Source organism: Oncorhynchus gorbuscha, linkage group LG16 (genome assembly GCF_021184085.1).
Source record: "Oncorhynchus gorbuscha isolate QuinsamMale2020 ecotype Even-year linkage group LG16, OgorEven_v1.0, whole genome shotgun sequence".
Taxonomy (NCBI): domain Eukaryota; kingdom Metazoa; phylum Chordata; class Actinopteri; order Salmoniformes; family Salmonidae; genus Oncorhynchus; species Oncorhynchus gorbuscha.
In genome coordinates this window covers 75683634-75698416 of record NC_060188.1, presented here as the reverse complement: position 1 = coordinate 75698416, position 14783 = coordinate 75683634, and the positions used below count along the sequence as shown (strand labels likewise).

The 14783-nt window shown below is 47.6% G+C and overlaps 1 protein-coding gene across 2 annotated transcripts in view; it reads left to right on the top strand.

The window, feature by feature from the left end:
- Nucleotides 1–14783, top strand: part of LOC123998707 (protein phosphatase Slingshot homolog 1-like) — a 42423-nt gene that overhangs the window by 556 nt on the left and 27084 nt on the right. For both annotated transcript variants that reach the window (XM_046303799.1, XM_046303798.1), the window contains one exon: nt 1477–1514. In XM_046303799.1, coding sequence (XP_046159755.1) covers nt 1477–1514 — 38 coding nt within the window. The remainder of the gene's footprint in view (nt 1–1476; nt 1515–14783) is intronic.

Genomic DNA, 14783 nt, shown 5'->3' with positions numbered 1-14783 from the left:
ATATTATATCTAACACGGCAAGACTGTTTTGTATGGACATAATTTAATAGACTTTATGGAATCCATCCGTTTAGAATGGTGAAGTAGTCCAGCCCCGCGCTATTAGCTTCTAAACAAAATCTGAGCCGGTGATTAGTTACCAGAACAATGCATTAATTGCATGTGGCAGCATTTTATTTCTGCCTTCAGTTTTTGTGGTTTAAAGACAAATATGCGTTTATACAGCAAGGTAATTAATGAAAGCATTATCTCAGGATTTTGCTTAGATTTTTAAGTCATGACATTTGCTTAAATTCCTTGCTTCAGCTTGCATATGGAATAGACTATAGAGTGAGATTCATCAGTATTGTGCAGCTACTTGCCTAGTTATGTACACCATTACATCACTACTGAGTCAGGGATGTTGCTGTTGGTACCTGCTCGTTTCAATCACTGTCAAAATACTACTGTGGCAGGTGTGAGCTTATATTTCAAAACATATGAGATCATAGATAGTGACATGGTATGGCCAGTAGAGAGCGCTGATACACTGTATTAAAGTGTATTACACGTTTTAAAACCTAACGTAAAGCATCTCCTTCATGTCCCATAAATTCAGTTTAAACACTGGTACATCACTCTGATCTTCCTAATAAAGCACATGAAGACTTTCAAAAGCAAAATAATCCATCATGGCTTGAATTCTATGGAGGCAGGCGCACACACACACACACACACACACACACACACACACACACACACACACACACACACACACACACACACACACACACACACACACACACACACACACACACACACACACATGGCTGTGTGCTGCAGAAATGATGTCATACTAATTACATCATTAAAGATACTGCTGCAGAAATGATTTTATACAGAGTTGGTTACCTACGGTACATACGTCTGTATACTTCTCTTTTATATCTGAAAGTATCTAGATTACAATTGCTACTAGTGACTGAGTTAGTTTGAGTTGTGCTATTAAATAGCCTCTTTGACATCAGATCCACAGATCAAGCGCAGTCTAGGCCTATGTGCTCTTTTCGACACTGTAACATGTCATGAAACGCAGAGAGAGTTTTATTCAGATCTCCTAATGCAACAAACAACCTCAACCACTCTGCCCTCAGGGAGCTACAGCATTGCTACTGGTACAGAAGGCCCAATGTCTAGCCTATATTTAGTTACTTGTCCCATGTAGATCAAGAGCATCACTTAGTGATGGTCTATATACCCATAACTCTAAAGGAAAGGAATCTCTGTCTCCACCAGTCAATGGGAATCTTCTGAGTCATTGTATTGTGACATTGTGATTAGGTATGGTAGCAAGGGGAGCATGGAAGGACATAGCAGGGCATACGGGTCATGTGCTGCTGTTGCGCAATGCATCCTACTGTACTGTCAGCACAGCCTTGATGGAACGGTTTCTAGTAGGCCTACAGTGTATGTAACATTTCTGTCTTTCTCTTGCAGGAATTAGGGTGTGATGATGACCGGAGAGCAAATCAGAGGTAAGGCTCTCCCTCCCCTATTTTCTCCCTAAAAAAAACACACAAAAAACACATACAGTGGGGAGAACAAGTATTTGATACACTGCCGATTTAGCAGGTTTTCCTACTTACAAAGCATGTAGAGGTCTAATTTTTTTATCATAGGTACACTTCAACTGTGAGAGATGGATTCTAAAACAAAAATCCAGAAAATCACATTGTATGATTTTTAAGTAATTAATTTGCATTTTATTACATTAAACAAGTATTTGATCACCTACCAACCAGTAAGAATTCTGGCTCTCACAGACCTGTTAGTTTTTCTATAAGAAGCCCTCTTGTTCTCCACTCATTACCTGTATTAACTGCACCTGTTTGAACTCGTTACCTGTATAAAAGACACCTGTCCACACACTCAATCAAACAGACTCCAACCTATCCACAATGGCCAAGACCAGAGAGCTGTGTAAGGACATCAGGGATAAAATTGTAGACCTGCACAAGGCTGGGATGGGCTACAGGACAATAGGCAAGCAGCTTGGTGAGAAGGCAACAACTGTTGGTGCAACTATTAGAAAATGGAATAAGTTCAAAATGACGGTCAATCACCCTCGGTCTGGGGCTCCATGCAAGATCTCACCTCGTGGGGCATCAATGATCATGAGGAAGGTGAGGGATCAGCCCAGAACTACACGGCAGGACCTGGTCAATGACCTGAAGAGAGCTGGGACCGCAGTCTCAAAGAAAACCATTAGTAACACACTACACCGTCATGGATTAAAATCCTGCAGCACACGCAAGGTCCCCCTGCTCAAGCCAGCGCATGTCCAGGCCCATCTGAAGTCTGCCAATGACCATCTGGAGGATCCAGAGGAGGAATGGGAGGTCATGTGGTCTGATAAGACAAAAATAGAGCTTTTTGGTCTAAACTCCACTCGCTGTGTTTGGAGGAAGAAGGATGAGTACAACCACAAGAACACCATCCCAGCTGTGAAGCGTGGAGGTGGAAACATCATTCTTTGGGGATGCTTTTCTGCAAAGGGGACAGGACGACTTCACCGTATTGAGGGGAGGATGGATGGGGCCATGTATTGAGAGACCTTGGCCAACAACCTCCTTCCCTCAGTAAGAGCATTGAAGATGGGTCGTGGCTGGGTCTTCCAGCATGACAACGACCCGAAACACACAGCCAGGGTAACTAAGGTGTGGTTCCGTAAGAAGCATCTCAAGGTCCTGGAGTGGCCTAGCCAGTCGGGCACGGATGTTGGGCGATTAGGCCTGGAATAGAAAATCTTTGGAGGGAGCTGAAAGTCTGTATTGCCCAGGGACAGCCCCGAAACCTGAAGGTTCTGGAGAAAGTCTGTATGGAGGAGTGGGCCAAAATCCCTGCTGCAGTGTGTGCAAACCTGGTCAAGAACTACAGGAAACGTATGATCTCTGTAATCGCAAACAAAGGTTTCTGTACGAAATATTAAGTTCTACATTTCTGATGTATCAAATACTTATGTCATGCAATAAAATGCAAATTAATTACTTAATAATCATACAATGTGATTTTCTGGATTTTTTTTTTAGATTCCGTCTCACAGTTGAAGTGTACCTATGATAAACATTACAGACCTCTACATGCTTTGTAAGTAGGAAAACCTGCAAAATCGGCAGTGTGTCAAATACTTGTTCTCCCCACTGTATTTGAATCTAGAAAAAGTTGTTTGTTTGTTTTCAAAGAACTCTTGCATTATGGTGACGTGATCTACATGGAAAACATTGTTGCCAAGCGTCTGCTGGAGTGGTGAAAAGCTCGCCGCCATTGGACTCTGGAGCAGTGGAAATGTGTTCTCTGTAGTGATGAATCACGCTTCACCATCTGGCAGTCCGACGGACAAATCTAGGTTTGGCTGATGCCAGGAGAACGTTACCTGCACCAATGTATAGTGCCAACTGTAAAGTTTGGTTGGAGGAATAATGGTCTGGGGCTGTTTTTCATGGTTCGGGCTAGGCCCCTTAGTTCCAGTGAAGGGAAATATTAACGCTAAGCATACAATGACATTGTATACAATTCTGTGCTTCCAACTTTGTGGTAACAGTTTGGGGAAGGCCCTTTCCTGTTTCAGCATGACAATGCCACCTTGCACAAAGCGAGGTCCATACAAAAATGGTTTGTCGAGATTGGTGTGGAAGAACTTGACTGGCCTGCACAGAGCTCTGACCTCAACCCCATCACCTTTGGGATGAATTGGAACGCCGACTACGAGCCAGGCCTAATCGCCCAACATCCGTGCCCGACATGACTAATGCTCTTATGTCTGCTGTGAGGACTAGCTTCCATTCAATGTTCCAACATCTAGTGGAAAGTCTTGAGAGTTGAAGCTGTTATATCAGCAAATGGGGGACCAACTCCATATTAATGCCCATGATTTTGGAATGAGATGTTCGATGAGCAGGTGTCCATATACTTTTGCCCATGTATTTCCCTGAGAAGCCGTGCATGCACATGCATTAGGTGATACAGTAATGTATAGTAACAATCTGTTGTGGTCCATCTGGGGGAAGGTTGGTATACATTTCTTTGACCAGGGAATCTGAGTTCCCCAATGCCTATGGATATTGACCCCTGGTCCTGGTGTCAGTGGGAATTCCAGGACTGGGTTACAGTAGGAAGCACCTAGGAATGTCCTGAAGAAATAACATGGACACTGGTGCTGAATTACACACATTGTAGATAAATATGAATAACGTAATACTAGTATTCAATAAATAGGCCCACACCTTAATGAGAGCTTGCAAAAGAGATGGAACATCTCACACCATTGCAGTCCATTACAGTTCACAAAGAATGTCTCCATCTGGGGACCCTTAAACACTGAGATGTAGGCCTAGTGGTATCAGGGGTAATAACGGTCCAACACTCAGTTACCATTCCCTTTAACCACCATTATACATTCCATCAAATCAGAAACACTATCCATCTGTATTGCAGAGCTGGGAGGGAATAGCATAGGTGGAATCCTCTACTCAGCTACAGAAGGATGTGATGTCATGGTGTTGTTGTGCCGGGGCTCATTTTGTTCTGGAGTTTCTTGGTAAGAGTTGAGAAGACCTTTTTGGCCTTGCTGTTGTAGTTGGCCTAGTGTTGGCTGGACACTCAGTTCTCTAGTCCAGTGGTTCCCAAACTTTTTATGGTCCCGGTCCCCTTCAAACATTCAACCTCCACCCCCTCTATCACCAGGGTCAGCGCACTCTCAAATGTTTTTTCATCATTTAAAGCTGCCACACACACTATGCAATCCATTTATTAAACATAAGAATGAGTGTGAGTTTTTGTCACAACCCAGCTCATGGGAAGTGACACAGAGCTCTTATAGGACCAGGGCACAAATAATAATAATAAATAATTTTGCTCTTTTATTTAACCATCTTACATATAAAACTATATTTGTTCATCGCAAATTGTGAATAAATCTCCACAGGTTAATGAGAAGGGTGTGCTTGAAAGGATGCACATAACTCTGCAATGTTGGGTTGTATTGGAGAGTCTCAGTCTTAAATTATTTCAAATCAAATGTTTTAACAATTTCACAACAGTTTTCCACACCTAGTCTGTGCCTGTATTTAGTTTTCATGCTAGTGAGGGCCGAGAATCCACTCTCTCATAGGTACGTGGTTGCAAAGGGCATCAGTGTCTTAACAGTGCGATTTGCCAAGGCAGGATACTCTGACCGCAGCCCAATTCAGAAATCTGGCAGTGGCTTCTGATTAAATTACATTTTCACAGAACCTCTTGTTGCGATTTCGATGAGGTTCTCGTTCAGATATCGGTAAGTGGACTAAAGGCAGGGCATGAAAGGGATAACGAATCCAGTTGTTGGTGTCATCGGGTTTCGGGAAAGTACCTGCGTAATTGCGCACACAACTCACTCCGGTGCTTCGCTAAATCGCATTTGATATTGCCCGTAAGCTTGAGTTCATTTGCACACAAAAAAATCATACAATGATAGATGGAAAGACCTGTGTTGTCCTTGTTAATGCAGACAGAGAAGAGCTCCAACTTCTTAATCCTAGCCTCAAATTTCTCCCGCACATTGAATATAGTTACGGAGAGTCCTAGATTCAGATCACTCAGGTGAGAAGAAACATCACCCAGACAGGCCAGTTGTGTGAGAGTCTCGTCATCATGCAAGCGGTCAGACAAGTAAAATTGATGGTCAGTTAAAACTTTAAGCTCATCTCTCAATTCAAACAACTGTGTCAATACTTTGCCCCTTGATAACCAGCTCACTTCTGTATGTTGTAAAAGCGTTACATGGTTGCTGCCCCTATCATTGCATAATGCAGAAAATACATGAGAGTTCAGGGGCCTTGCTTTAACAATGATAACGTCTTTCAAGCTGTCAGGCTTTGACAGCAAGAGCCTCTCCGTGGATGCTGCAGTGTACCCAAGTGGCTTCGGGGGCAACTGCTTGCATTCGCGTTTCCACTCCACTATGTCTCCTTGTCATGGCTTTTGCTCCATCAGTACAGATACCAACATGAGCAGCAGCTACGTTTGGCTACATACGGACGGTTCGTGGAATTCCCGCGACAGAGTAACGGTTAATGTGATTGGATGTTAATTATTTGCCTAGGCTACCTGTATCTGACATTGTTGTTATTTCACTGAACATTAGATTGTTACATTTTATTTTGGGCAGTGAAAGGAGGCTACTCAGGGGAGGGGGGAAAAAACTCACCCAAATGTATAGCACCATTGGAAAATATAAATGGACTGTTATATATATATATATATCTCACATTTTTATTTGGCGTAACCCTAACAAGCATTGCGCTTACCCCAGATTGGAAATACATGCTCTAGTCCAACCTGGTTGGGCCAAGGGAGTTTCAGCCTTACACAACAGTTTCCCCCATCCGCTAGACATGAGACACACACAGGATGGGTTGAGATTATAACATTGATAAGGTAGATTACTTGCTTGGTGGTACAAGGCAGATAGAGGAATGTTTGAAAGGTGGTATAGGGAGCAATTTTGATTATGTAAAATCTTGCTTCAGAGTTGCTTCTACCTGCAGAAAATGTAGGAAAAACACAATAAAAAAATATTGATATTAGTGTTTTTGTGCCATTTAAATCTTTTGTTGTTAAAAGGCTAAAGCAAAGACATTTAACTTGATAGTGATAGATAGTCACCAGAGAAATGCTGCAAGGCGGAGCAGTCACGCCATTGATTATTGGATGTGGCCCAGTCCACATTAGCTCTGCTCATCTTGTCCTCTCTCAGACCCTAGGGCCCAGTGATGTCACCAAGTCTACCTCTCTGAGGGCCATACTGTATCAGTCAGGCAGAAACCTGATCCACATTTACCCCCCAGCAGCCATTGGTTGTCACAGTACCCTGGCTGCCTCAGCCAGAAAGCCCAAGCACCAGACTGTTATGCAGGTGAATGAGGACCCAAAAGCGACTTAGCGAAAACAGAGTCTTTATTCCAGTAAAACTCAAGACGAAAACAAAACAGGAAAAAAACTTAAATCCACTCGTAGTAACGAGGACAGACTGGAGACTCGAGCATTGACTGCAGGTTGCTTCGGGAAGGCACCGACCGTAGCAGACTAAGGCACCTGCTCACACGCAGCATCTGAAGGAGACAAGACACGACAGGGCGAGACAAGGACACAGCACAGCGAACATCATACAAGGATCCGACAAGGACAGAAGCGGAAAACAAGGGGAGAAATAGGAACTCTAATCAGAGGACAAAATAGGGGACAGGTGTGAAAAGACTAAATGAGTGAGTAGGAGAATGAGGAACAGCTGGGAGCAGGAACGGAACGATAGAGAGAGGAGAGAGAGGGAGGGGGAGAGAGAGGGATAGAAAAAGGGAACGAACCTAATAAGACCAGCAGGGGAAACGAACAGAAGGGAAAGCATAATGACAAGACAATATAAGACAAAACATGACCGTATCCCCCACTCACCGAGCGCCTCCTGGCGCACTCGAGGAGGAATCCTGGCGGCAACGGAGGAAATCATCAATCAGCGAACGGTCCAGCACGTCCCGAGATGGAACCCAACTCCTCTCCTCAGGACCGTAACCCTCCCAATCCACTAAGTACTGGTGACCACGTCCCCGAGAACGCATGTCCATGATCCTACGTATCTTGTAAATAGGTGCGCCCTCGACAAGGACGGGGGGGGGAGACGAACGGGGGTGCGAAGAAAGGGCTTGACACAGGAGACATGGAAGACAGGATGGACGCGACGAAGATGTCGCGGAAGAAGCAGTCGCACAGCGACAGGATTGACGACCTGGGAGACACGGAACGGACCAATGAACCGCGGAGTCAACTTACGAGAAGCTGTCGTAAGGGGAAGGTTACGAGTGGAAAGCCACACTCTCTGGCCGCGACAATACCTAGGACTCTTAATCCTACATTTTATTGGCGGCTCTCACAGTCTGCGCCCTGTAACGGCAAAGTGCAGACCTCACCCTCCTCCAGGTGCGCTCACAACGTTGGACAAACGCCTGAGCGGAGGGAACGCTGGACTCTGCGAGCTGGGACGAGAACAGAGGAGGCTGGTAACCCAGACTACTCTGAAACGGAGATAGCCCGGTAGCAGACGAAGGAAGCGAGTTGTGAGCGTATTCTGCCCAGGGGAGCTGTTCTGCCCAAGACGCAGGGTTTCTAAAAGAAAGGCTGCGTAGTATGCGACCAATCGTCTGATTGGCCCTTTCTGCTTGACCGTTAGACTGGGGATGAAAACCGGAAGAGAGACTGACGGAAGCACCAATCAAACGACAGAACTCCCTCTAAAACTGTGACGTGAATTGCGGACCTCTGTCTGAAACGGCGTCTAACGGGAGGCCATGAATTCTGAACACATTCTCGATGATGATTTGTGCCGTCTCCTTAGCGGAAGGAAGCTTAGCGAGGGGAATGAAATGTGCCGCCTTAGAGAACCTATCGACAACCGTAAGAATCACAGTCTTCCCCGCAGACGAAGGCAGACCGGTAATGAAGTCTAAGGCGATGTGAGACCATGGTCGAGAAGGAATGGGAAGCGGTCTAAGACGACCGGCAGGAGGAGAGTTACCTGACTTAGTCTGCGCGCAGTCCGAACAAGCAGCCACGAAACGGCGCGTGTCACGCTCCTGAGTAGGCCACCAAAAGCGCTGGCGAATAGAAGCAAGAGTACCTCGAACGCCGGGATGGCCAGCTAACTTGGCAGAGTGAGCCCACTGAAGAACAGCCAGACGAGTAGAAACAGGAATGAAAAGAAGGTTACTAGGACAAGCGCGCGGCGACGCAGTGTGAGTGAGTGCTTGCTTAACCTGTCTCTCAATCCCCCAGACTGTCAACCCGACAACACGCCCATAAGGAAGAATCCCCTCGGGATCAGTAGAAGCCACAGAAGAACTAAAGAGACGGGATAAGGCATCAGGCTTGGTGTTCTTATTACCCGGGCGATAAGAAATCACAAACTCGAAACGAGCGAAAAACAACGCCCAACGAGCTTGACGTGCATTAAGTCGTTTGGCAGAACGGATGTACTCAAGGTTCTTATGGTCAGTCCAAACGACAAAAGGAACGGTCGCCCCCTCCAACCACTGTCGCCATTCGCCTAGGGCTAAGCGGATGGCGAGCAGTTCGCGGTTACCCACATCATAGTTGCGTTCCGATGGCGACCCGGCTGCCATCAATCCACGGTTTCTGGTTAGGGAATGTTTTTATCGTTGCTATGGGAACGACATCTTCGACGCACGTTCTAATGAACTCGCACACCGAATCAGCGTATTCGTCAATATTCCCATCTGACGCAATACGAAACATGTCCCAGTCCACGTGATGGAAGCAGTCTTGGAGTGTAGAGTCAGCTTGGTCTGACCAGCGTTGGACAGACCTCAGCGTGGGAGCCTCTTGTTTTAATTTCTGCCTGTAGGCAGGGATCAGCAAAATGGAGTCGTGGTCAGATTTTCCGAAAGGGGGGCGGGGCAGGGCCTTATATGCGTCGCGGAAGTTAGAGTAACAATGATCCAAGGTTTTACCACCCCTGGTTGCGCAATCGATATGCTGATAAAATTTAGGGAGTCTTGTTTTCAGATTGGCTTTGTTAAAATCCCCAGCTACAATGAATGCAGCCTCCGGATAAATGTTTTCCAGTTTGCAAAGAGTTAAATAAAGTTCGTTCAGAGCCATCGATGTGTCTGCTTGGGGGGGATATATACGGCTGTGATTATAATCGAAGAGAATTCTCTTGGAAGATAATGCGGTCTACATTTGATTGTGAGGAATTCTAAATCAGGTGAACAGAAGGATTTGAGTTCCTGTATGTTTCCTTCATCACACCATGTCCCGTTAGTCATGAGGCATACGCCCCCGCCACTCTTCTTACCAGAGAGATGTTTGTTTCTGTCGGCGCGATGCGTGGAGAAACCCGTTGGCTGCACCGCCCTGGATAGCGTTTTCCCAGTAAGCCATGTCTCCGTAAAGCAAAGAACGTTGCAGTCTCTGATGTCCCTCTGGAATGCCACCCTTGCTCGGATTTCATCAACCTTGTTGTCGAGAGACTGGACATTGGCAAGAAGAATACTGGGAAGTGGTGCGCGATGTGCCCTTTTTCGGAGTCTGACCAGAACACCGCCGCGTTTCCCTCTTTTTCGGAGTCGTTTCCTTGGGTCGCTGCATGCGATCCATTCCGTTGACCTGTTTGTAAGGCAGAACACAGGATCCGCGTCGCGGAAAACATATTCTTGGTCGTACTGATGGTGAGTTGACGCTGATCTTATATTCAGTAGTTCTTCTCGACTGTATGTAATGAAACCTAAGATGACCTGGGGTACTAATGTAAGAAATAACACGTAAAAAAACTGCATAGTTTCCTAGGAACGCGAGCGAGGCGGCCATCTCAGTCGGCGCCGGAAGTAACAGTAACACTCGTCCCCCTCTCTGATGCGCACGAGATGGTAAGCATTACGAAGGTCCAACTTAGTAAAGAACCTGGCTCCCTGCAGAATCTCGAAGGCTGATGACATAAGGGGAAGCGGATAACGATTCTTAACCGTTATGTCATTCAGCCCTCGATAATCACGCAGGGGCGCAGAGTACCATCTTTCTTCTTAACAAAAAAAACCCCGCCCCGGCAGGAGAGGAAGAAGGCACTACGGTGCCGGCGTCAAGAAAAACAGACAAATAATCCTCGAGAGTCTTACGTTCGGGAGCCGACAGAGAGTATAGTCTACCCCGAGGGGGAGTGGTCCCCGGAAGGAGATCAATACTACAATCATACGACCGGTGAGGAGGAAGGGAGTTTGCTCTGGACCGACTGAAGACCGTGCGCAGATCATGATATTCCTCCGGCACTCCTGTCAAATCACCAGGTTCCTCCTGAGAAGAGGGGACAGAAGAAACAGGAGGGATAGCAGACATTAAACACTTCACATGACAAGAAACGTTCCAGGATAGGATAGAATTACTAGACCAATTAATAGAAGGATTATGACATACTAGCCAGGGATGACCCAAAACAACAGGTGTAAAAGGTGAACAAAAATCAAAAAGGAAATAGTCTCACTGTGGTTACCAGATACTGTGAGGGTTAAAGGTAGTGTCTCATATCTGATACTGGGGAGATGACTACCATCTAAGGCGAACATGGGCGTGGGCTTCCCTAACTGTCTGAGAGGAATGTCATGTTTCCGAGCCCATGCTTCGTCCATAAAACAACCCTCAGCCCCAGAGTCTATCAAGGCACTGCATGAAGCAGCCGAACCGGTCCAGCGTAGATGGACCGACATAGTAGTACAGGATCTTGATGGAGAGACCTGAGTAGTAGCGCTCACCAGTAGCCCTCCGCTTACTGATGAGCTCTGGCTTTTACTGGACATGAATCGACAAAATGTCCAGCAAATCTGCAATAGAGGCACAGGCGGTTGGTGATCCTCCGTTCCCTCTCCTTAGTCGAGATGCGAATACCTCCCAGCTGCATGGGCTCAGTCTCTGAGCCGGAGGAAGGAGATGGTTGCGATGCGGAGAGGGGAAAACCCGTTAACGCGAGCTCTCTTCCACGAGCTCGGTGACGAAGATCTACCCGTCGTTCTATGCGGATGGCGAGTGCAATCAAAGAGTCCACACTGGAAGGAACCTCCCGGGAGAGAATCTCATCCTTAACCTCTGCGTGGAGTCCCTCCAGAAAACGAGCGAGCAGCGCCGGCTCGTTCCAGTCACTAGAGGCAGCAAGAGTGCGAAACTCTATAGAGTAATCCGTTATGGATCGATCACCTTGACATAGGGAAGCCAGGGCCCTAGAAGCCTCCCTACCAAAAACTGAACGATCAAAAACCCGTATCATCTCCTCTTTAAAGTTCAGGTAATTGTTAGAACAATCAGCCCTTGCCTCCCAGATAGCTGTGCTCCACTCACGAGCCCGGCCAGTAAGGAGTGATATGACGTAAGCAACCCGAGCTCTCTCTCTTGAGTATGTGTTGGGTTGGAGAGAGAACACAATATCACACTGGGTGAGAAAGGAGCGGCACTCAGTGGGCTGCCCGGAGTAACAAGGTGGGTTATTAACCCTAGGTTCCGGAGACTCGGCAGACCAGGAAGTAGCTGGTGGCACGAGACGAAGACTCTGGAACTGTCCAGAGAGGTCGGAAACCTGAGCGGCCAGGGTCTCAACGGCATGACGAGCAGCAGACAATTCCTGCTCGTGTCTGCCGAGCATAGCTCCCTGGATCTCGACGGCAGTGTTACGAGAATCCGTAGTCGCTGGGTCCATTCTTGGTCGGATCCTTCTGTTATGCAGGTGAATGAGGACCCAAAAGCGACTTAGCGAAAACAGAGTCTTTATTCCAGTAAAACTCAAGACGAAAACAAAACAGGAAAAAAACTTAAATCCACTCGTAGTAACGAGGACAGACTGGAGACTCGAGCATTGACTGCAGGTTGCTTCGGGAAGGCACCGACCGTAGCAGACTAAGGCACCTGCTCACACGCAGCATCTGAAGGAGACAAGACACGACAGGGCGAGACAAGGACACAGCACAGCGAACATCATACAAGGATCCGACAAGGACAGAAGCGGAAAACAAGGGGAGAAATAGGAACTCTAATCAGAGGACAAAATAGGGGACAGGTGTGAAAAGACTAAATGAGTGAGTAGGAGAATGAGGAACAGCTGGGAGCAGGAACGGAACGATAGAGAGAGGAGAGAGAGGGAGGGGGAGAGAGAGGGATAGAAAAAGGGAACGAACCTAATAAGACCAGCAGGGGGAAACGAACAGAAGGGAAAGCATAATGACAAGACAATATAAGACAAAACATGACAGTATCCCCCCACTCACCGAGCGCCTCCTGGCGCACTCGAGGAGGAATCCTGGCGGCAACGGAGGAAATCATCAATCAGCGAACGGTCCAGCACGTCCCGAGATGGAACCCAACTCCTCTCCTCAGGACCGTAACCCTCCCAATCCACTAAGTACTGGTGACCACGTCCCCGAGAACGCATGTCCATGATCCTACGTATCTTGTAAATAGGTGCGCCCTCGACAAGGACGGGGGGAGACGAACGGGGGTGCGAAGAAAGGGCTTGACACAGGAGACATGGAAGACAGGATGGACGCGACGAAGATGTCGCGGAAGAAGCAGTCGCACAGCGACAGGATTGACGACCTGGGAGACACGGAACGGACCAATGAACCGCGGAGTCAACTTACGAGAAGCTGTCGTAAGGGGAAGGTTACGAGTGGAAAGCCACACTCTCTGGCCGCGACAATACCTAGGACTCTTAATCCTACATTTTATTGGCGGCTCTCACAGTCTGCGCCCTGTAACGGCAAAGTGCAGACCTCACCCTCCTCCAGGTGCGCTCACAACGTTGGACAAACGCCTGAGCGGAGGGAACGCTGGACTCGGCGAGCTGGGACGAGAACAGAGGAGGCTGGTAACCCAGACTACTCTGAAACGGAGATAGCCCGGTAGCAGACGAAGGAAGCGAGTTGTGAGCGTATTCTGCCCAGGGGAGCTGTTCTGCCCAAGACGCAGGGTTTCTAAAAGAAAGGCTGCGTAGTATGCGACCAATCGTCTGATTGGCCCTTTCTGCTTGACCGTTAGACTGGGGATGAAAACCGGAAGAGAGACTGACGGAAGCACCAATCAAACGACAGAACTCCCTCTAAAACTGTGACGTGAATTGCGGACCTCTGTCTGAAACGGCGTCTAACGGGAGGCCATGAATTCTGAACACATTCTCGATGATGATTTGTGCCGTCTCCTTAGCGGAAGGAAGCTTAGCGAGGGGAATGAAATGTGCCGCCTTAGAGAACCTATCGACAACCGTAAGAATCACAGTCTTCCCCGCAGACGAAGGCAGACCGGTAATGAAGTCTAAGGCGATGTGAGACCATGGTCGAGAAGGAATGGGAAGCGGTCTAAGACGACCGGCAGGAGGAGAGTTACCTGACTTAGTCTGCGCGCAGTCCGAACAAGCAGCCACGAAACGGCGCGTGTCACGCTCCTGAGTAGGCCACCAAAAGCGCTGGCGAATAGAAGCAAGAGTACCTCGAACGCCGGGATGGCCAGCTAACTTGGCAGAGTGAGCCCACTGAAGAACAGCCAGACGAGTAGAAACAGGAATGAAAAGAAGGTTACTAGGACAAGCGCGCGGCGACGCAGTGTGAGTGAGTGCTTGCTTAACCTGTCTCTCAATCCCCCAGACTGTCAACCCGACAACACGCCCATAAGGAAGAATCCCCTCGGGATCAGTAGAAGCCACAGAAGAACTAAAGAGACGGGATAAGGCATCAGGCTTGGTGTTCTTATTACCCGGGCGATAAGAAATCACAAACTCGAAACGAGCGAAAAACAACGCCCAACGAGCTTGACGTGCATTAAGTCGTTTGGCAGAACGGATGTACTCAAGGTTCTTATGGTCAGTCCAAACGACAAAAGGAACGGTCGCCCTCCAACCACTGTCGCCATTCGCCTAGGGCTAAGCGGATGGCGAGCAGTTCGCGGTTACCCACATCATAGTTGCGTTCCGATGGCGACCCGGCTGCCATCAATCCACGGTTTCTGGTTAGGGAATGTTTTTATCGTTGCTATGGGAACGACATCTTCGACGCACGTTCTAATGAACTCGCACACCGAATCAGCGTATTCGTCAATATTCCCATCTGACGCAATACGAAACATGTCCCAGTCCACGTGATGGAAGCAGTCTTGGAGTGTAGAGTCAGCTTGGTCTGACCAGCGTTGGACAGACCTCAGCGTGGGAGCCTCTTGTTTTAATTTCTGCC